Source organism: Cebus imitator, unplaced genomic scaffold, assembly GCF_001604975.1.
Source record: "Cebus imitator isolate Cc_AM_T3 unplaced genomic scaffold, Cebus_imitator-1.0 Scaffold92, whole genome shotgun sequence".
Classification (NCBI taxonomy): domain Eukaryota; kingdom Metazoa; phylum Chordata; class Mammalia; order Primates; family Cebidae; genus Cebus; species Cebus imitator.
Genome location: NW_016107407.1, coordinates 10,287,186 through 10,309,350, shown reverse-complemented (window position 1 = coordinate 10,309,350; position 22,165 = coordinate 10,287,186). Strand labels below are relative to the sequence as shown.

The following is a 22,165-nucleotide window of genomic DNA, read 5'->3' as shown; positions in this document are numbered from 1 at the left end:
CTACAAACAACTTTATGCACATAAACCAGTTAACCTGGAAGAAATGGACAAATTCCTGGACGCTTGCGCCCTTCCAAGCCTAAACCAGGAAGAAGTTGAAACCCTGAATAGACCAATAACAAGGTCTGAAGTTGAGGCAGCAATTAATAGCCTACCAACCAAATGAAGTCCAGGTCCAGAAGGGTTTACAGCCAAATTCTACCAGACGTACAAAGAGGAGCTGGTACCATTCCTTCTGAAACTATTCCAAACAATACAAAATGAGAGAGTCCTCCCCAACTCATTTTATGAGACCAACATCATCCTGATACCAAAACCCTGAAAAGACTCAACAAAAACGAAAATTTAAGGCAATATCCATGATGAACATAGATGTAGAAATCTTCAATAAAATACTGGCAGACTGATTGCACAGCATATCAAAAAGCTTATCCATCACAATCAAGTAAGCTTCATCCTGGGCATACAAGGCTGGTTCAACATATGCAAGTCCATAAACGTAATCCACCACATAAATAGAACCAAATACAAAAACCACAAGATTATCTCAATAGATGCAGAAAAGGTCTTCGACAAAATTCAAAAGTGCTTTATGCTAAAAACTCTCGATAAACTAGGTATCGATGGAATGTGTCACAAAATAATAAAAGCTATTTATGACAAACCCACTGCCAATGTCATACTGAATGGGCAAAAACTGGAAGCATTCCCTTTGAAATCTGGCACTAGACAAGGATGCCCTCTCTCACCACTCTTTTAGCCACAGCAGTCAGGAAAGAAAAAGAAATAATGGGTATTCAGTTAGGAAAGGAGGAAGTCAAATTGTCTTTATTTGCAGATGACATGATTGTATATTTAGAAGATGCCATCATCTCAGCCGAAAATCTCCTGCAACTGCTAAGCAACTTAAGCAAAGTCTCAGGATACAAAATCAATATGCAGAAATCACAGGCATTCCTATACACCAATAACAGAGAGAAAGCCAAATCAAGAACAAACTCCCATTCACAGTTGTTACATGGAGAATAAAATACATAGGAATATAACTAACAAAGGAGGTAAAGGACCTCTTCAAGGAGAACTACAAACCACTGATGGAGGAATAAGAGAAGATGCAAACAGATGGAAAAACATTCCATGCTCATGGTTAGGAAGAATCAATATTGTGAAAATGGCCATACTGCCCAAAGTAATTTATAGATTTAATGCTATCCCCATCAAACTACCAATGACCTTCCTCACAGAAATGGGAAATACCACTTTAAACTTCATATGGAACCAAAAAAGAGCCTGCATAGCCAAGACAATTCTAAGCAAGAAGAACAAACCTGGCAGCATCACACTGCTGGACTTTAATCTATACTACAAGGCCACAGAAATAAAAAGAGCATGGTACTGGTACCAAAGCAGAGACATAGACCAATGGAAAAGAACAGAGGCCTCCAGAGCAATACTACACATCTACAACCATCTAATCTTTGACAAACCTGACTAAAACAAGCAATGGGGAAAGGATCTCCTGTTTAATAAATGGTGTTGGGAAATTGGCTAGCCATGTGCAGAAAGCAGAAACTGGACCCCTTCCTGGCACCTTACACTAAAATTAACTCCAGCTGGATTAAGAACTTAAACATAAGACCTAACACCAGAAAATCCTAGAAGAAAACAGACAAAACTATCCAGTACATAGGCATAGGCAAGGAATTAATGACTAAAACACCAAAAGAAATGGCAACAAATGCCAAAATGGACAAATGGAATCTAATTAAATTCCAGAGCTTCTGTACGGCAAAAGAAACAATCATTAGAGTGAATCGGCAACCAACAGAATGGGAAAACAATTTTGCAATCTACCCATCTGATAAAGGACTAATATCCAGAATCTATAAAGAACTAAAACAAATTTACAAGAAGGAAACAAATAAACCCATCCAAAAATGGGCGAAGGATATGAAAAGGCACTTTTCAAAAGAAGACATATATGAAGCCAACAAATGTTTGAAAAAATGCTCATCATCACGGGTCATTAGAGAAATGCAAATCAAAACCACATTGAGATACCATCTCACACCAGTTAAAATGGTGATCATTAAAAAATCTAGAGACAACAGATGCTGGGGAGGATGTGGAGAAATAGGAATGCTTTTACACTGTTGGTGGGAGTGAAAATTAGTTCAACCATTGTGGAAGACAGTGTGGTGATTCCTCAAGGACCTAGAAATAGAAATTCCATTTGACCCAGCAATGCCATTACTGGGTATATATGCAAAGGACTATAAATCATTCTATTATAAAGACACATGCACAGCCATGTTCATTGTGGCACTGTTTACAATAACAAAGACCTGGAACAAACTCAAATGTCCATCAATGATAGGCCAGACAAAGAAAATGTGGCACATATACACCATTGAATACTATGCAGCCATCAAAAACGATGAGTTCATGTCCTTTGTAGGGACATGGATGAACCTGGAAACCATAATTCTCAGCAAACTGACACAAGAACAGAAAATCAAACACCACATGTTCTCACTCATATGTGGGTGTTGAACAATGAGAACACATGGACACAGAGGGGAGGGTCACATACTGGGGTCTGTTGTGGGGTGCTAGGGGCGGGGAGAAATGGCAGATACTAGTGATGGGAGGATGGACGCAGCAAACCACCGTACTGTGAATGTACCTAAGCAACAATTTTGCATGATCTGCACATGTACCCCAGAATCTAAAGTAGAATTAAAAAAAAATACACACACACACACACACACACACACACACACACTCCACAGAAATTAAAAATTAAAATATATACTGAAAAAAATCTTTGACTTTACTTTTTTCCAGTGTTAGAAGAGATAACAAATATTCTTAGAGTTAATTTCTCCAATTATGCTGTTGATTACATTCAGTCATGACTTCTCAAATCCTTTCTTTAACGCTCTTGTCATATAATTCTTCAATTTCCAATGGCGCCTTTTCCTGGATGCAGTTGTGTTATGATCTCACGTGTTTCAAAGAAAGCAACAACATAAAAAAAATCGCTTTTTAGAAATAGCATCATTATTCCTATCGACCATCAGTTTTTCTTGCTTTTTTCATTCAGTAGAATATTTATTTAAATAACATTTTATCTTATTACTTATTTAGTCCTTAAGCCTTGACAACTTAGGGACTAAATCTCCCACTCTTAGGAAACTACTGTCTTAAAGATCAGTGAAGGATAAAATAATCTTGTAGCCTTTACTCAATCATCATATTGATCACATTCTGGCATTTTCCAGTAAATTCCATTTCTGTTAAGACACTGTGTAAATACTCCTCCCTATCTAGCATCTCCCTCTGTACACATCCTAATCATTATCTTACCCACTCCTAGAGATCTCTGGAGGGTCTGTCTCTAACACTCCCTCTATATCTCAGTTATTTCTTCTAACTTCTCTGTTCAGGAGGAATATCTTTCTTTAAGGCACCATGAATTCCTAATTATTCTTTGCATCTTCTGTATTTGGAGAAGAGGAGGAAGAGCTAGTCACTGTGATTTTTATGAATATTAATAATATCATTTAATCCCACAGGAATTCATGTGTCATAAATAAGTAAACTAAGACCCAAAGTGGTCCAGTGTGTTGTCTCATGTCACAGAGTTATCTGGAGGAGGGAACTATGTCTGCTCCACACTAAAATCCATTTGCTTTGTATCATGTAACAGAATGATGACTCTTAAATAGCAGTATATCCATAATCATAAAATAAATATTCAATTATGTTTTTCCTATTGTTTTTACTGAGGAAACAAAGCAGAGAAATACATTATAGAAACATTGTAAACTTTTAACAAGAGTTGAAAGAAACAAAGACTTTGTTAAAAGGTGTACTATTAAAATCCTGTTACCTAGAATAAACTCTTTCCCAAATTTCTCAGTTAATCAAAGTTGTGTCATATACTGAAGTGAGTTCAAATGCATTAATGTCTTTTATGTTGAATTCTGAGTTGGAAATAGTTGTTTCTGGTGTTTGTTCTTAGTATTTGGCATTAATTGGATAGTTGGTGCTAAACTCATCTTAAATATTAAAGAGAATCTTCACCTATTGGGCTTCAGAAGTAACTTAAATCTGATAATGGAGACAGAGCCTAAAATTAAAAGGAGTATTGATAGTAGTAAGTGAATAGTGTGAAAATGTCCTAAGGGCATGCAAAGTGGAAAATTACAGGATAGCTTGTAAGTATGGACTGTACTCTGGGCAAAGGATACACCATCATTAAGCAGTTGCACACTGAGCAACTGTCGATTAAATACCATTTTATCTAATTTAGACCTAATGAACTTGGTAGATGAGATCCCTGATGAATGAATTAAGGAGCAGAGTCTCATTTTGGATTCTGTACTATCTAGGTCAAGAAGTTCCCAAAGGTATGCATGTATTTACTCGGTACATAAAAACATCAACTTTCTTATTACTTCTGCTTAATTCTGTAACAAGTATTTGTGGAATGTGATGTGTGCTTTTCAGTTGGTGAGTGGTAGATAATGATATAAAAGACTTAGAAAACTGTTCCCTGCCCTCATGAAGCTTTATTTCCATTTTTGCTAATTTTCCTCAATCACTCTCAATGGTGATTTTTAACATCAAGAAGATAAAAAGAATTCTGTTGGAGTCTGATGGAAAAATAACTCTTTTCCCTAGCGAGAGGGTTGACAAAAGGTCTTTAATCAATGAGAAAAGGAACAAAGAGTCAAGGATGTCTTTTGACTCTGTACTCAGCCTTACTTACCCAAGAGGTGCAAATGACGCTGTGATTTTATTTGGAACTTTCAGGAAGGGGTCCGGATCAACATATTTCAGGAAGTACAAAAGATGTGTCAGAAGAAGCCTATGTCTGCCTACCTTGCAGGGAGGGCTGCCCCTTCTGTGCTGATGACAGCCCGTGCTTCGTCCAGGAGGATAAGTATTTGAGACTTGCCATCATCTCCTTCCAAGCCCTGTGTATGCTGCTCGACTTCATTAGCATGCTGGTGGTCTACCACTTTCGCAAAGCAAAGGTAAACCCAGGTACCCTGGTTATGATCTTGTATTATAGAGTAAACTCTTCTATTTTTAAGCAAATAGAATTTTCAAATCGAAGTTGCTTCTCTACTAAGCAGCTTCTCTTTCTATAATATGATTGGACTAGAATGTAAAAATTATATTATTTAGCCGACCAGAAACATAGAGATTAAAATATGATACTTTATTTTAACAGTTATAGAATGTTTCCCCTTGTTTAGCCTGGATCTCAACTGCTTCATTGACTTAAGTGACTCTCATTTACATTATGTATTTGGCATCTGGAGAAACTTATTCTGCCAGCATCCAATATATTATTACATTTTTCGTATCTAAGAAACTTTGTTATGTTTATTATATATTATGTTTTTTAGTTGTGTTTGAAGATGGTAAATGACTCAACTATTTTTTAGCACATTATACTTTGAAGAATGAATTTATTTATGACCTTCTATGTTGTCTTATATTAGTGTCCTAGAATAATAACAATCCTGAGAAGGACTTATAGAGCTTTGGAGATAACCTGTTCTTTGGTATTCTAAGTAATCAAAAGTAGCACAGGCCAGGAGCAGTGGCTAATGCTGTAATCTCAGGACTTTGGGAGGCCAAGGCCAGAGAATTGCTTGAGGCCAGGAGTTCAAGGCCAGCCTGACCAACATAACAAGACCCTGTCTCTACAAAAAATAAACAAACAACCAAAAAAACTAACCAGTGTGGTGCTGCATGCCTATAGTCCTAACTATTTAGGAGGGTGAGGCAGGAGGATCTCTTGAGCCTAGAGTTCAAGGCTATGAGCTATGATCACATCATGGTACTTCTGCCTGGGTGACGGAATGAGACCCTATCTCAATAAAAGGGGGTGGGTAGTAGAAGCATTTGGGTGCCTGTTAGTCAGGGGTGGACGAAATGTTAAAATGTGCAGGACAAAGCTCCCCCTAAAAAGGGGAGCTTTCTCCAGGTGTCCACCAGTTAGTTATATGTAGCCAGTGTTGCATTTGAATTTGTGATTCTGATGCTTGCAGAAACTTACTTGTGCCATTGGAAAGAAAACAAAGCCTAAAGATTCCAACCTTTTCCGAATTCAAATGACTTCTTTAAACTGGCAAAATTATACAGATTGGTTTAGATTACAGAGCTCATGGAAGGTATAAAGTATTCCCATTAGAAATTAAAAAAAAAACCCCTCTGTGGATGGCATCTATTATAAAGCCTCAAGTTTTTACTTTTTATTTTTAAAAACCTCTTTTGGGATTCTAGGAGACTGTGTTCATTATGTTAATGTTATAGACTTTGATAGTCATTTTAAATTGACTGTTTCATTAATAGAAGAATGCAGTACAAATTAAAATCAAGCTTTAAGTCAGCAAGAAAATGCAGACAGGCAGATTGCTCCTCATTTAACCAATACTTATCTTTATTTTGCAACAAACGTGTGTGTGTGTGTGTGTGTGTGTGTGTGTGTGTGTGTGTGTGTGTGTGTGTGTCTGTATAAAATAAAAATAATAGGCATGTAGAGTTGAGAAATACATAACCACTGTTACCTAGATAAAATTAATTAGCTTTGTAAAAAGTCTGTCAGTGGCATAGCAGGTAGAATTGAAAGGTCTATTTAATAAACTTCTCTGAAATGTCTCTGATATAATGTAAATCATTTATATGGTAGATAACCCATAGTTCTCTATGAATTTTAATTGATTTTGATAATTAATGATTGTTCTGCTAAATGAGTCAGTAATACATGGTAGGTAAAATATTACACTGGATATTAAGCAACCTGAGAAAATTTTGGCAAGACCAATGTCTTAATAAATATTAGTGTTACTTAGCATTGCCGGTTAAACCTTGCTAATTTCCCTGGACCTTCATGTGAAATGGCATGTTAATTACAAAAATCCTTCTTTACAGGACTATAATGAGAATACAGAGCTTTCTATATCATTTTAGGGAAATTTCTATAGATTAAAAATTATTAATAGTTGAAATTGATAAATAAAACATCTAGATTTAAAATGGTCACCTTTCGAAGAATTAGTTTTTACAGAAGGTGACATAATATAAGGGGGATATAAACTAATAAAGTGAATGAACATAGACCTTGTATACTGATGAAAAGAAATGTTTGGTGCATTTTCTGTTGTGATTTCAATTGATAAAAGCAATGGGAAAATGGGAGATTTATAGCACGTAAACTTTGGATTTGCTTTTTAAAGTTTTCCTGTGTCTTTGCAATATTACTTTGAATAAAGAAGAAACTAGATGATCCCTTTTGTAGCAATATTCACATTTCTTTAGGAGTTTCCTATTACATTCTCTACTCATTGATAATTAAAAGAACAAAGCCCATATAATTTATCGATTTACATCTATTTTGACAAAAGAAAAAATTCAGTTAGAGTACAGAAGTAGCATTACAATTTCAGGTAAGTGTACATACTCATGAGCCAGGTTGTTTAGATTTGAATACTGTCTTAGCCCCTTGCATACTGTGAGGCTTTGGGAGAATTGCTTAGCCTTTCTTTACCTAGTTTCCTCTTCTGTAAAATGGCATTCATACACCATATACAAAAATTAACTAAAATGGATTATAGGTCAAAATGAGAGAGTAAAAACCCAAGAAACTCTTATTAGGAGAAAACATTGGCAGAAATCTTAATGACCTTCAGTTAAGCAGTGGGTTCTTAGATATGACATCACAAGCATATACAACAAAAGAAGTAAATAACTTGGATTCATGAAAACTTTTTTTATGAAAGGACAGCATTAAGAAAGTAAAAAGACAACACATAGAATGGCAGACATTTCTCCAAAGAAAATACATAAGTAAGCCAAAATGTTTATGAAAGGATGACCATTAGGAAATGGAACTCAGACTAACCATACTCACTAGCATAGCTAGTAATAAAAAAGACGTTTATCAGCTGTTGTGGATGTGGAGAAATTGAAACTCTCATTCATTCCTATTGGAAGTGTAAAATGGTACAGCCCTTTTGGAAAATAGTTTGGCAGTCCTCAAAAAGTTAAAAATGGAATTACAATATGACCTAGCAACTCCACTCCCAGTATATATCCAGAAGAACCGAAAGCATATGTCTACAAAGAAATGTGCACACAAATATTGATAGGACATGGTTGGACCTTGAAAACTGCTAAGTGAAACAGTTACACAAGACCATATATTTATCATTTCATTTGAGTGAAATGCTCAGAATAGGCAAATTCATAGTGACAACTAGATTAGTGTTAGTGGTTACTGGGGACTACCAGGAAGGAAAAATGGGGAGTTACTGCTAATGAGTTCAGGGTTTCTTTTTGGGAAGACAAAAAATATTACACAATTAGATTATGGTAATAGTTGTGCCACTCTGTCAATATGCTAAAAACTACTAGATTATATACTTTAAAAAGGTGAATATCAAAGTATGTATATTATATCTCAATAAATCTGTTACAGTTTTTTAAAAGGAGTTTACGTGTTAATACTTAGCTTAGAGGATTATTTAAAACAGTTAATGAGATAATCAATGTAGAATACCTCACACTTAGCCTTTACTAGGTGTTTGTCTTTTGTTATTAATTTTGGACCTTTTTATAAAATTCGTAATCCATGTATGCTTCCCACATTGGGGGCCAAGTATGACATTTAAAGTAGCTCAAAAGAATGAGAAGGAAACAAAGCAGTTCCTCTTTGAAGGAGGCACCCAAGCTTCATAAGTTACTCATTCATAGGCACATATGCAATCACACAAATATTTCTGTGTTGATAATCTTTAAAAACCATTTACTTTGCATTTCTTTATATGTGGCTTTTTGTCCTTTTCAAGAGTGATTACCTAGTGTGCAAACAAAATTTACCTGTTCATTGATATAACTGGCTTTTCTAGGAAATTTCCGTTTGCATCCCCACCCTCAAAATGAGAAAGTTACAGAAACCCCTCCTGGGTATCGATTATGAAGTCATTAGGGATGTTGAGAATTAGGACACATACTCCTTCTTGTGTTGTTTTAATAGTTAGAAAAAAAAAGACATATATGAGGCCAACAAATATGAAAAAATGCTCATCATCACTGGTCATTAGAGAAATGCAAATCAAAACCACATTGAGATACCATCTCATACCAGTTAGAATGGCAATCATTAAAAAATCTGGAGACAACAGATGCTGGAGAGGATGTGGAGAAATAGGAACACTCTTACAGTGTTGGTGGCAGTATAAATTAGTTCAACCATTGTGGAAGACAGTTTGACGATTTCTCAAGATCTAGAAATAGAAATTCCATTTGACCCAGCAATCCCATCACTGGGTATATACCCAAAGAACTATAAATCATTCTACTATAAAGACACATGCACACGTATGTTCATTGCAGCCCTGTGTACAATAGCAAAGACCTTGAACCAACCCAAATGCCCATAAGTGATAGACTGGACAAAGAAAATGTGGCACATATACACCATGGAATACTATGCAGCCATAAAAAAACAATAAGTTCGTGTCCTTTGTAGGGACTTGGATGAATCTGGAAACCATCATTCTCAGCAAACTGACACAAGAACAGAAAACCAAACACTGCATGTTATCACTCATAGGTGGGTGTCGAACAATGAGAACACATAGACTCAGGGAGAGAAGCATCACACACTGGGGGAAGTTGCAGGGGGTTAGGGGAGGGACAGCAGGGGTGGGATAAAATGGGGAGAAATGCCAGATATAGTCAAAGGAGGAATAGAGGCAGCAAATCACCTGGTTATGTATGCACCTATGCAACAACCCTGCATGACCTGCACATGTACCCCAGAACCTAAAGTAAAATTTAAAAAAGTAACAAAATAAAAAGTTGTAATATTGGAATAAGTTTGTTACTATAATACTTTCCTGGTTTTAATTTAGAAGGATGAAAAACAGTTCAGAACTAGAGTGGAGAAACCTCACATTTTATCAATAAGATAATCCAGCCCCTGAGAGATTGAGTTCCCAAAGGTAACACAGCTAGGTTGAGAAGTTTATACATTTGCATTTTGCCTTATTCCAGCATATGAAATAAAAACACTTCTAGAATATTAGAAGTGTAAGTTAATAAATTAAGGCTAAGTGAAAATAAGTAGAGAAAAAATTAGTTGAACTCAGGATGAGGTTAAAATATAAAACGGATTCTGTGAAGTAACGGATACTGTTCTCACCCAGTGCCAGGAAGAAGAGCTTTCTTAGAGTTTTCCAGTAGCAGTGCAAATGGGAGGGCAAAAAAAAAAAAATCATAGTAGCCATAAGATAAAAAAACAACCAGTCACTGAGATGAAATTCAAATATTTCTGGCACTGAGTCTTGGAAGAAATTTCTCCTGTGGATCTTTATATAGACAATATTGTAAAATGTAGTGAATGATAAACATTTTTACATGGAATAGAATAATTTCATGGCTCTGTCTGTTAATTTCGCCAAGCGTGTGCAGATGTTTGAATACTTAAAAACAGCTCAGGAAAATCGATTCTGTGGGGGTATCATAATGTGTTCCTGATACATTGTTCCTGGCTGGTGTTAACGCAGGTACTTTTAGAGTGTCTAGATCACCGTCGGCCAGTGTTCAGACCACCTGTCATTGCAACATTACTATGGTAGGCACACATGCTTCTCTTTCCCATTTCATTCAGAATCAGCCTCAGAACCATTCTCAGGACTCTAAACAGATTCTATGCATGAAATCTATTTCCTCTCTTGGATCTTGAAAATTAGGAGGGCTACAAATTCCTCCTATAAACATTTATAAATACTGTTGGTCTTTACTGAGTTTTCAAAGGGTATTCACTAAGTGAAACCAACTTCGAGATTCTATTCCCTATTAAGAACAAGAAGGCAGTTTATTGTGAAGCTGTGTGCTGTTATAGTAAGCGAAGCTGGGTATAGAATACCATGTTCTAATGATGGCTGAGGCATCTGCCTAGACACATACCTGAAAAAAAGAACACTCTCACATATGCCAGAAGACACTCTGAGGGAGGGCCAGGAAACACCTAGTTAGGGAAGGCACCTAAGCTAGAATCTGAGACATTCTCTACTTCCTCTTTTGCTGACACTTGAACCATGTTCTCTTTAAGCCAGTTACACCAGAATTCAGAAAAGGTCACATCTTAGTTGCCTTTAGTATGTGCACTATATTTCATTGAGGGCCTGCTAGAAATGGACCATTCTGGAACTCAGGCCCCTTTTATTTATATTAGAGTGGTGAGTAGTTCTGTGAATTGACAAAGATAGGAAAACCAGTGGCAGTGTCAAACTAGCAACTGAACCAGTCCTTCTGGGCAGCAAACAAATACGTGTAGGGGTAATAGAGAGTTCTCTGTTCTCAAAGGAAATATTAGGTGATCATGTTGAAGAGACATAATATGGTATAGATATTTATGTATTTGAGTTACATGGTTCTTCCAGGAAAGTCTGATTTTTGAATATATTTAATTGAAAGAGATTTGTCCAGGCCCAACATATCAACTCTATAGTAATTAACTGCTAACCATCATTGATTCAATATTGGTTTAACATATGATTTTATTTTTTCAGTACCTAAGGTTAATTAATTTTTAAAAATTTACTTATTATACTTTAAGTTCGGGGGTACATGTGCATATTGTGCCGGTTTGTTATATAGGTATACACGTGCCATGGTCGTGGTTTGCTGCATCCATTACCCCACCGTCTACATTAATTATTTTTCCTAATGCTATCCCTCCCCAATCCTCCCACCCCAACCAGGCCCCAGTGTGTGATGTCCCCCTACTTGTGTTTACGTGTTCTCATTGTTCAATACCCACTTATGAGTGAAAGATAACATGTGGTGTTTGGTTTTCTGTTATTGTGTCAATTTGCTGAGAATGATGGTTTCTAGTTTCATCAATGTCCCTGCAAAGGACATGAACTCATCCTTTTATATGAATGCATAGTATTCCATGTTATACATGTGCCACATTTTCCTTGTCCAGTCTATCACTGATGGGCATTTGGGTTGGTTCCAAGTCTTTGCTATTGTGAGCAGTGCTGCAGTAAACATATGTGTGCATGTGTCTTTATAATAGAATGATTTATAATCCTTTGGGTATATACCCAGTAATGGGATTGCTGGGAAAAATGGTATTTGTAGTTCTAGATCCTTGAGAAATTGCCACACTGTTTTCCACAATGGTTGAACTAATTTACACGCCCACCAACAGTGTGAAAGCATTCCTATTTCTCCACATCCTCTTCAGTATCTGTTGTCTGCTGATTTTTTAATGATGGCTATTCTAACTGGTGTGAGGTGGTACCTCATTGTGGTTTTTATTTGCTTTTCTCTAATGACCAGTGATGATGAGCTTTATTTCATTTGTTTGTTGGCTGCATAAATGTCTTCTTTTGAAGAGTGTCTGTTCATATACTTTGCCCATTTTTTCATGGAGTTGTCATTTTATCCTTTTAAAGGACACAAATGAGATTCCATTATATTTCAGGGTGAGGCTTGTGGGATGACATCTTGAAGAGCAAATTAAAATTCACTCTGCAGAAACATTTAGGAAACTAATTACACCCATTTTTCCCTATGCCTTTGGTTAAAGATGAAATCTGTCAGTAAACTGTGAATAATTTTGAGACCAGTGTGTTCTTCTCAAACAAGAATTTTAAAACAGTATTTTAAAGAGCCTGAATATTAAATATTTTTAAATTTATTCTACATTTTTTACCAAATATTGTGACAAGTAACATATTTTTCTATTCATGATTTCAAAGAGAGAGTATGGTTCCTTACAGCTTAATAATGTCAAGTGTTAGCGTAATTTATTTTTAAATGAAAATTTCAGAGAAACAAGATACATTGGAAGGAACAGCAGCATGTATCATTTCTGAAAATAATCTTTTGTTTGACTTATTTTTAGTAAATTTTAGCCTGTTTGAGTTTAGTAATTTAGAAGAAAAGACTGATTTTTTAAAACATGAACACACTGTAGTTAATATTTTCTTTTCTAGTTCTATAATCATTCTTTTCTTAAAAATTAGAAGTTGACAAAAGATTTAATAACAAGGCTATGTTTTTGTTTGAAAAATGAGATGTTTTAATATAGTATGCAAAGTGACTTTTTAAATGAAATTCTAACAGGTTAACTATGATGTTCTCAAGACTATTTTGATAAAATAGAGATAGGTATGTCATATTTTTATTTTGGTAAAATTTTTATTCATTTTCAGAATTTTTTATCATCCTAAACCAAAGTCTATACCCATGTACAAAAACATCCCATTTTCCCATTCCTTGGTAACCTCTCTTCTACTTTCTGTGGCTACAAATTTGCCTATTTTTATGCCTTCTGTAAGTGGAATCATAATATTCATTCTTTTGTGTCTGACTTATTTTATCATAATGTTTTCAAGATTGATGTAGTACAATATATTAGAAGTTAATATCTTCTTGATGCTTAAAAACATTTTATTGTATGTATATACTGTATTTTGTGTTTCCATTCATCTGTTGATGAACATTTGAGTTGTTTCTACTTTTTGGCTATGGTGAATAATGCTGCTTTGATCATTCATGTACCAGTATCTGTTTGAGCCCTTGTTTTAAATTCTTTGGCTATATACCTAGTAATGGTATTGCTGGAACAAATGATAATTCTATGTTTTGTGATTTGAGGAACCACCGAACAGTTTTTCACAGAGGCCTCACCATTTTCCACCAGCAGTTCAGAAGGGTTACAGTTCCTCCACATCCTAACCTACATTTGTTGTTTTCTGTTATTGTTTCTGTTTTGTTGTTATCATTGTTGTTTTAATATTACCTATCTTAATGAGTGTGAAGTGGTCTCTCATTGTGGGTTTGACTTGCTTTTTCCTAGTGATTAGTGGCAGTTGAACATCTTTTCATGTGCCATGGGCCATTTATATATCTTATTTGAAGTAATGTCTATTCAAGTCTTTTGCCCATTTTATTTTCTCAAGTCCATAGTTTACATTATGGTTCACTCTTGATGTTGTACATTCTGTGAATTTGGACAAACGTATAATGCATTTATCCACCATTATGTTACCATGCAGACTAGTTTTACTACACTAAAAATCCTCTGTGTTCTGCCTTTGCCAATTTCTTAATCAAGTTATTTGGTTTTTCACTGTTGACTTGTAGGAGTTCTTTATATATTCTCTATATTAATCTCTTATTAGATGTATGGTTTGAAGATATTTTCTCCCTTTATGTGATTTTTCTTTTTACTTCCATAATAGGGTCTTTTGAAGTCCCAAAGTTATTTATTTATTAGAGACCAGGTTTTGCTCAGTCACCTAGGCTATAATAAGGTGAACGTTCATGGATTCAAACAGATAAAACAAGGATTCAAACAGATACTTGTACATGAATGTTCACAGCTATGATCATAGCTTACTGCAGCCTCAAAATTCTGGGCTCAAGCAGGCCTTCCACCTCAGCTTTTTGAGTAGCTAGGGCTACAGATGCATGACATCATGCCGAGCTATTTTTGAAATAGTTTTGTAGAGATGGAGTCTTGCTATGTTGCCCAGATTGGTCTCAAAATCCTGGCCTGAAACAATTCTCCTGCCTCAGCCTTCCCAAATGCTGGGATTACCAGCATGAACCACCATGCTTGGCCCCCAGCATCTTTAATTTTGATAAAGTGTGTCTATTTTTTATTTTGTCACCTGTGCTTTTGGTGTTATATGCAAGAAATGATAGCCAAGTCTAATGTCATAAAGCTTTCCTCTATGTTTTCTTCTAGGTGTTTTATAGTTTTAGGCCTTACATTAGGTCTCTAATCCATTTTGAGTTAATTTTTATATGTGGTATAAGGTCAGAATCCAATTTAATTCTTTTTTGCATGTGAATTTCCAGTTTTCCCAACACCATATTTGTTGAAGACATGGTTCTTTCCCTGTAGATTTGTCATGTTACCTTTGCCAAAGATCATTTGATCACATATGTTAAGATGTATTTCTGGGCTTTGCACTCTATTCCATTGGTCTGTATACCTGTCTTTATGCCAATACCACATTGTTTTAATTACTGTAGCTTTGTAGTAAATTTTGAAATCAGGAAGTGTGAAGCCTCCAACTTTGTTCTTTTTAAAACTCTTTTGGCTATTTGAGCTGCCTTGAAATTCTAGATGAATTTTAGGATGGGTTTTTCTGTTTCTATAAAACTATTGCTGGGATTTTGATCAAGTTTGCATTGAATCTGTAGATTGCTTTGGGTAGTGTTGCCATCTTAACAGCATTAAGTCTTCCAATCAATAAACACAAAATGTCTTTCTACTTATATGTAGCTTTCATTTCTTTTGGTAATTTTCTAGTTTTTAGTATATGAGCTATTTGCCTCCTTGGTTAAATTTATTCCTAAGTATTATGACATATCACTTTTTACGGATAGCTTTTATGATATGTATTGTCCTTTAGTTAAATGGATTATCTCATATATTATCTTCCGTAGTCCCAGTGAATAAGAAGGCTATGATGATTTTTCTTTTGTACTTAGCAATTGATGTTCCTCCTTTATGCTTTCTATTTTCTGTGATTTATGGGAGGGAAGTATGGTATAATACGTGAAAATACATAATACATGAAAATTGGTATAATGGTTAGAAGCCAATACTTGTAGCATTTCTTGTACCTTTAGTTCGCCTATAGGGATATTTTGGAAGTTCCTTACTGATTTATAAGTTTTTTTTCTTAAACCTAATTCTAGTAATGGCCAGCTACTGTACCCAATATAGGAAGATGTTATTTACTTCTATGGGTTTTTAATGGATGATACTTCCTCCTTTTTTTTTTTTTCTTTCCTAAGGCCTACCAAATTAACCTTAAATCTTATTCTGTTGAACTAATAAATATAACATTATTTTAATTCTGTTGAACTAATAAAGTATCATATTATTACAATAATATTATTTTTTCCCTTTAATGGAATATGAATAAAAATTTGGTGTTTTATTTTTTTCCTTTTCTCCCCACTTCCCAGTTTATTAAAATTTAATCTAGAGTTAGTTGCCTTCAATTTTCAATAATAGCAATCACCAATTTCAAAAGGAAAACAATTCTCTAATGTTTTTTTGGCTCTCACTACATTTAAGTAAATTGTTGGGACTTTCTATATGTTTATTTGGTATAATAGCTCACTATTAGACCTTTCTAACTGTAATTTCTTGCTTTTGAGCTCTGACTTTTGGCTAATCTTTTTTCAGTATGAAATGTCTATATCCTCAAGTAGTTTGTTCAGTAAACGGTAGTTTGATATGCCTGTCATACCTGACCACTCACTCACCACTGACTATTGCTTCTACATGGCAACAACTTCGCTCTAGGGAGAATTAGGGAGTACTGTCTTTTTCTCCCAAAGCCCTGTTATTACCACTTTATTTATCATCTAGAATTGAAACTGGCCCACTTTTTGTCCTTTGTAGCAGGGATCTGGAAGTGAGTGGCAGTGGGTAAGCCAGCATTACCATCTGAGCTCCAACTGCTGTCAGATCAGCCATGGCATTAGATTCTCATAGGGGCACAAACCCTCTGGTGAACTGCGCATGTGCACTCCTTATGAGAATCTAGTGCCTGATGATCTGATGTGGAACAGTTTCATCCTGAAACCATCACCCCCACACACTCTCCATACCTCCATCCATGGAGGAATTGTCTTCCATGAACCCAGTTCCTGGTGCCAAAAAGATTACAGGCTGCTGCTTTGTAGAACAAAATTATTCGTCTGATTCCTAACTGACTTCCTAACTCTTACCATAATCTGTTGTTTTCTTTTTATTGTAGTTGCAAAAAATGTGATGTATACTCTCCAGTTTCAGCTTGATTTTTTTCCCTGAGATTGGTAAATTTCTTGTGTGTTATTTTTTTATTTTAATAGTTTGTTTGGAAACACGTGATGTTTTGTTACATGAGTAAGTTCTTTAGTGGTGATTTCTGAGATTTTGGTGCACCGATTGCCTGAGCAGTGTACACTGTACCCAGTGTATAGTCTTTTATTCCTGACCTCCCTCCCACCCTTTCCCCTGAGTTCCCAGAGTTCGCTGTATCAGTCTTATGCCTTTGTGTCCTCATAGCTTGGCTCCCACTTATAAGTGAGAACATATGATGTTTGGTTTTCCATTCTTGAGTTACTTCACTGACAATAATAGTTTCCAGTTCCATCCAGGTTGCTGAGAATGCTATTGTTTATTTTTTTATGGCTCAGTACTATTCCATGGAATATATATATGTGTGTATGAACACCCATCCACCCACCCACCCACCCACATACACATACACCACATTTTGTTTATCCCCAAGTTGATCGATAGATATTTGAGCTGGTTTCATATTTTTGCAATTGTGAATTGTGCTGCTATAAACATGCATGTGCAGATATCTTTTTTGTACAATTAATTCTTTTCCTCTGGGTAGATACCTGATAGTGGGATTGCTGGATCAAATGGTAGATCTGCTTTTAGTTCTTTAAGGATTCTCCACACTGTTTTCCATAGTGATTTTACTAGTTTACATTTCTACCAACAGTGTAAAAGTGTTCTCTTTCCACCACATCTATGCCAATGACTATTATTTTTGATTTTTTTGATTATGGCCATTCTTGCAGGAGTGAAGTAGTATCACATTGTGGTTTTAATTTGCATTGTCCTGATAATTAGTGATGTTGAACATTTTTTATATATTTGTTGGCAGTTTGTATATCTTGTTTTGAGAGTTGTCTCTTCATGTCCTTAGCCCACCAAGAACCCAAAAGCAACTGCAACAAAAACAAACATAAATAGATGGGACTTAATAAAACAAAAAAGCTCCTGCACAGCAAAATAAGGAGCAGACTAAACAACCCAAAGAGTGGGAAAAAAATCTTCACAACCTATGCATCCAACAAAGGACTAATATCCAGAATCTACAAGGAACTTAAACAAATTAGCAAGAACTAAACAAACAATCCCATTTTGTGTTTTATTTCCTATATTATCTCTCCTGCTTTAGCACTCATGAGCTTCTCTATTAGGACTTCCTATTGCGTATAGGTTGGGTCTCCAGCTTTCCTCTTCTGTGTTTTCATTGTGTTGTATTTGAACAGTTTCCTTTGCGTTTTGAGAAGCAAATCAAGATTGTCCTCTATTTCACTCCTTCAGCTGTCAGCAGTTGCCAAGCTGCTGTTTCCTATCTGCATGTATTTTAATATTGAGCAACTGTTTTTTAATGTGTGTGCAATTGTTACTTATGTTTTCTCTCTTCATCTGTGAAGATTTGGGGGTTAAGAAACCTGAGTTAAAATTCTAATTCTTTAATTATCTGGTTGTATGACATTAAGGTTGCAAAGTTACTTAATTAGTAAGTCATGGAATCTCTCTAGATGAGTTTTATCATAGGTAAAATGTGGACCTACCTCTCTCAGCCTTCATCAAATTGAAGAGAATTATGGTCTCGCTCTGGATTAGGCTTTGGCTTAAGGGAACACCGTGGCTACTTTAATCGTTTATCCAGACTACTCAAACTTTCTCCGTGTTAGCAATAAGGCTATTTTGCTTTCTTATCATTCATGTGTCCACTGGAGTAGCACTTTTAATTTCATCAATAACTTTTCCTTTGCATTTACTACATAGTTTACCATTTGGCCCAAGAGGACTAGTTTTTAGCTCATCTTAGCTTTCAGTATGCCTCCCTAAGTGTAATCACTTCTAGCTTTTGATTTGAAGTGAGAAATATTTGACTTTTTCTTTTTCTTGAATACTTAGAGACCATTGTAGGGTTATTAATTGGCCTAATTTCAAGATTGTTACGTCTCAGGGAATAGGGAGGCCCAAGGAGAAGGAGAGGTACAGAACTGCCAGTCAGTGGAGCAGTCAGAATACACACAACATTTATGAAGTTTGCTGTCTCACATGGGTGTGGTTCATGGTGCCCCAGAACATTTACAAGAGTAACATGAAAGATCTGTAATCACCAATCACCATGACAGATATAATAATAATGAAAATGTGAGAATTACTAAAATGTGACAGATGCAAAGTGAGCACGTGCTGTTGGACAAACGTCAGTGAGAGATTTGCTTGATCCAAGGTTATATCACAAACCTTTAATTAACAATGTAGCATCTGTGGAGTACAACAGTGATGTTTGAGAAAATGATGTGTGCTTATATGAGTGTTACTTACCACAGTCTCAATATCAAAGTCCTCTAGATTATCGCCAATAATTCAAATTAGATTAAAAAAAAATTTTGCTATAAATCTCTGAGAAACAGTTCTTCAAAATTATGGATATATATTTTTTTCAATTGCACTAACTTTGTCTTTTTATTCTTATCTTTTCCTATATTAATCTGTAGTCAAATGGTGGGTAAGCAGAATTCTGTCGAGAATAACTCCAAAGCTCAGACAGAAGGTTAAAAAGAAATAGAAAATTATCAATTAACAGTATAGCAGTGGGTGTGAAGGGTATTGGGAGGTCAAACCACTGTATTAGTGACATGTGGGCACTTACTCTTTGGGCTTCTGATAAGGAACAGTCACCATGGAGGGAGACTCATATACCTCCTGCCACCCTCTTTCACTCCTACCTCTCCCCACACCATTTTCAAGTTTGACCTCTGCTGTGTGTGTTTATACTGTTGCTAACTTTAAGCCTACTCAATGCTGACGGGATTGCAGAGAACTTGTTTTTCCAGGAACTGGTCACTGGTTGGACCATAATAGTTTATTTCAGTCAGCATTGTATCTACCTATAAAATTTCCCATTTACTGATATAGGAACATCACTGATGACTGGTTGTTACTGCTAATATAGGCTTTTAAAAATTTGTATAATTTACATAATTTCAATTTTAAAATGAGAAAGGATTGGCACTTACATGCTTTGCTCACATCACCATACCACCTAGAAATGCCTGCATTGTTTAGTATTTTATATCAATCAGAAAATCTTGGACCTGACATAGATTCTTCCTTTCACATCAAGTTTTTATGTATGAGCTTTGCAAACTTTGTATTGAATTTGTATATTTGCTTCACCTCACAACAAATTTAATCATTACTGTTTTTCTAAAGTTAACATTCACTTTTATGTATATTTCCATTTAATAACCAGCGTAGGGCTGATCAGGTAACTTTGTATTTACGGTTTTAATGAATTTAAACATGTCTGACTATGTCCCTACAATAATGACTCAGTCTTTCTCTTCATATATAAGATAGCAAAATTAACATTGTTGTTTTATAGTCATACCTCTTACTAAAAGATGAATGAGTTGAAATATATGTAAATTATGTTGGTTTGCTTTATATAGTTGTTTTACTGATAGGATATATTTGATGAATAAATGGATTTGTGGATAATATAGCAAAACAATATTAAGGTAATATTATAAAAGAATCTCAGTTTTTGTAAAATACTGTTTTTTTATTGAACAGTACTACTATTGCTTATATTAAAAATCATTTTACTTAATATCGATTTTCTTGCCATCTGGAAGTTAAGAGACTAAAATTCTGGCATTTATTAATTTTCTTTAAAATGACACATTTGGCTAGGTAACTTCTTAAAACAAGTCAAGCATTAATGTTCTTTGATTCTTTGAATCTGGTAGATACAACCTCTTCATTAATTACGTAGAAAGATTAGCTAGCACTGATGAGATTGTCATTCCGCCGTCTAATGTGTTTTGATTATAAGTGTAATTGGGTCCAGAGAACTCTTTTAAGGGGTCCAAGAGTTTGAGAGGGAAAAAAGTATATGTACTCCAGAGTCAAGCCTGATTAATTCTGTAAGCAGTTCAGGGGAATATGGAATCCACAAATAAGAATCATATTACACTAGCTAATATGAGATAAATTTTTAATGTCCTATGTGTATTTGAAGACAAATTGAAGGGATTTCTGGACCATTTCAAGAGTTACCAAAGGAGAATGTATCACTACTTTCAATTCCATACCTTTGTCCTTAGAGGGTAAGAAGACAAGTACTAATTAAAATTTATATCATTTGCAATGAAATATTTGATTTTGTAACACAATGCTTATATATTTGCATGACATTTTATTTCAGTGCAATAAATTCAACCCTAAGAAGAAACCTGAAGTGCTAGGCTTAAAGGTTAGAGCAGTATAATCATGCTTTCTGAATTAACTTACAAATTATCTTCTTGGGAGCCTATGAAATATGAGTAAGGCCATCCTTATCATTGCAGTTAGGTGTAAGCAGAGCAATCAGCATATCCAGTGGAACTGTTGTGTTGATTAACTTGGAAGAATTATGTCAACATTTAGGGTTTCTACAGAGGATGGAATGCTATATCTAAGATACATTGAATTTACTGGGAGTTATCTCATTGCATACGCTGCTAGCCAATTCTCAGGAATTTTTGAACTTGAGATGGATTGAGAAGTATTTTGACAGGTGCTTTTCCCTAAATATTTAAATATAAGTAAATTTCAAATAAAATTAATGCTTTCAATTATTTTTCATTTATACTTTTCTCCCAACAAATATGCACAGTATGTGTCACTAAAATGCCAGGAGAAGTTTTATCTTAAAAACATGTGGCTTCCATGCCAGCACACAACACACACCTCCGTGTATTTTGTATTTCATCAATAAGCAAATATTTTATGAGTTTCAAATGAAGCTTAGTCCCACAGCTCAAATTTAGAGTTTCAAATGTTTATTTTTTCTTGTTATTGTGAAACTTATTTAGCTCATTTGTAGATTATCTTCCCTTAAAACTTTTTTTTGTTAGGGGTCAGGAATGTCTACATTCCCTGGACACTGGGCTTTGAAAATATGAAGGGTGGTTTTTAGAACTAAGTGTAACATTTGAACAATTAAAAAGCAAATGAAAAATACTTCTATATCTTTATATAGTAGTAAGGAATTCGCATGCTTAATCTAAAAAAGTTCCCAAACCAAGCAAACAAACCTCTTAGGAATCATGAAGAAAAAGAAAAGGGGACAAAGAATATGACTCCGAATTTTATAAAAAAATATAAAAATATATTCCCGGCCGGGCGCGGTGGCTCATGCCTGTAATCCCAGCACTTTGGGAGGCCGAGGCGGGTGGATCACGAGGTCAAGAGATCGAGACCATCCTGGTCAACATGGTGAAACCCCGTCTCTAC

The 22,165-nt window shown here is 35.2% G+C and overlaps 1 protein-coding gene across 1 annotated transcript in view; it reads left to right on the top strand.

Moving 5' to 3' along the window:
- Positions 1 to 22,165, top strand: part of GPR158 (G protein-coupled receptor 158) — a 403,189-nt gene that overhangs the window by 211,873 nt on the left and 169,151 nt on the right. The window contains exon 4 of the mRNA XM_017535520.2: positions 4,822 to 5,045. Coding sequence (XP_017391009.1) covers positions 4,822 to 5,045 — 224 coding nt within the window. The remainder of the gene's footprint in view (positions 1 to 4,821; positions 5,046 to 22,165) is intronic.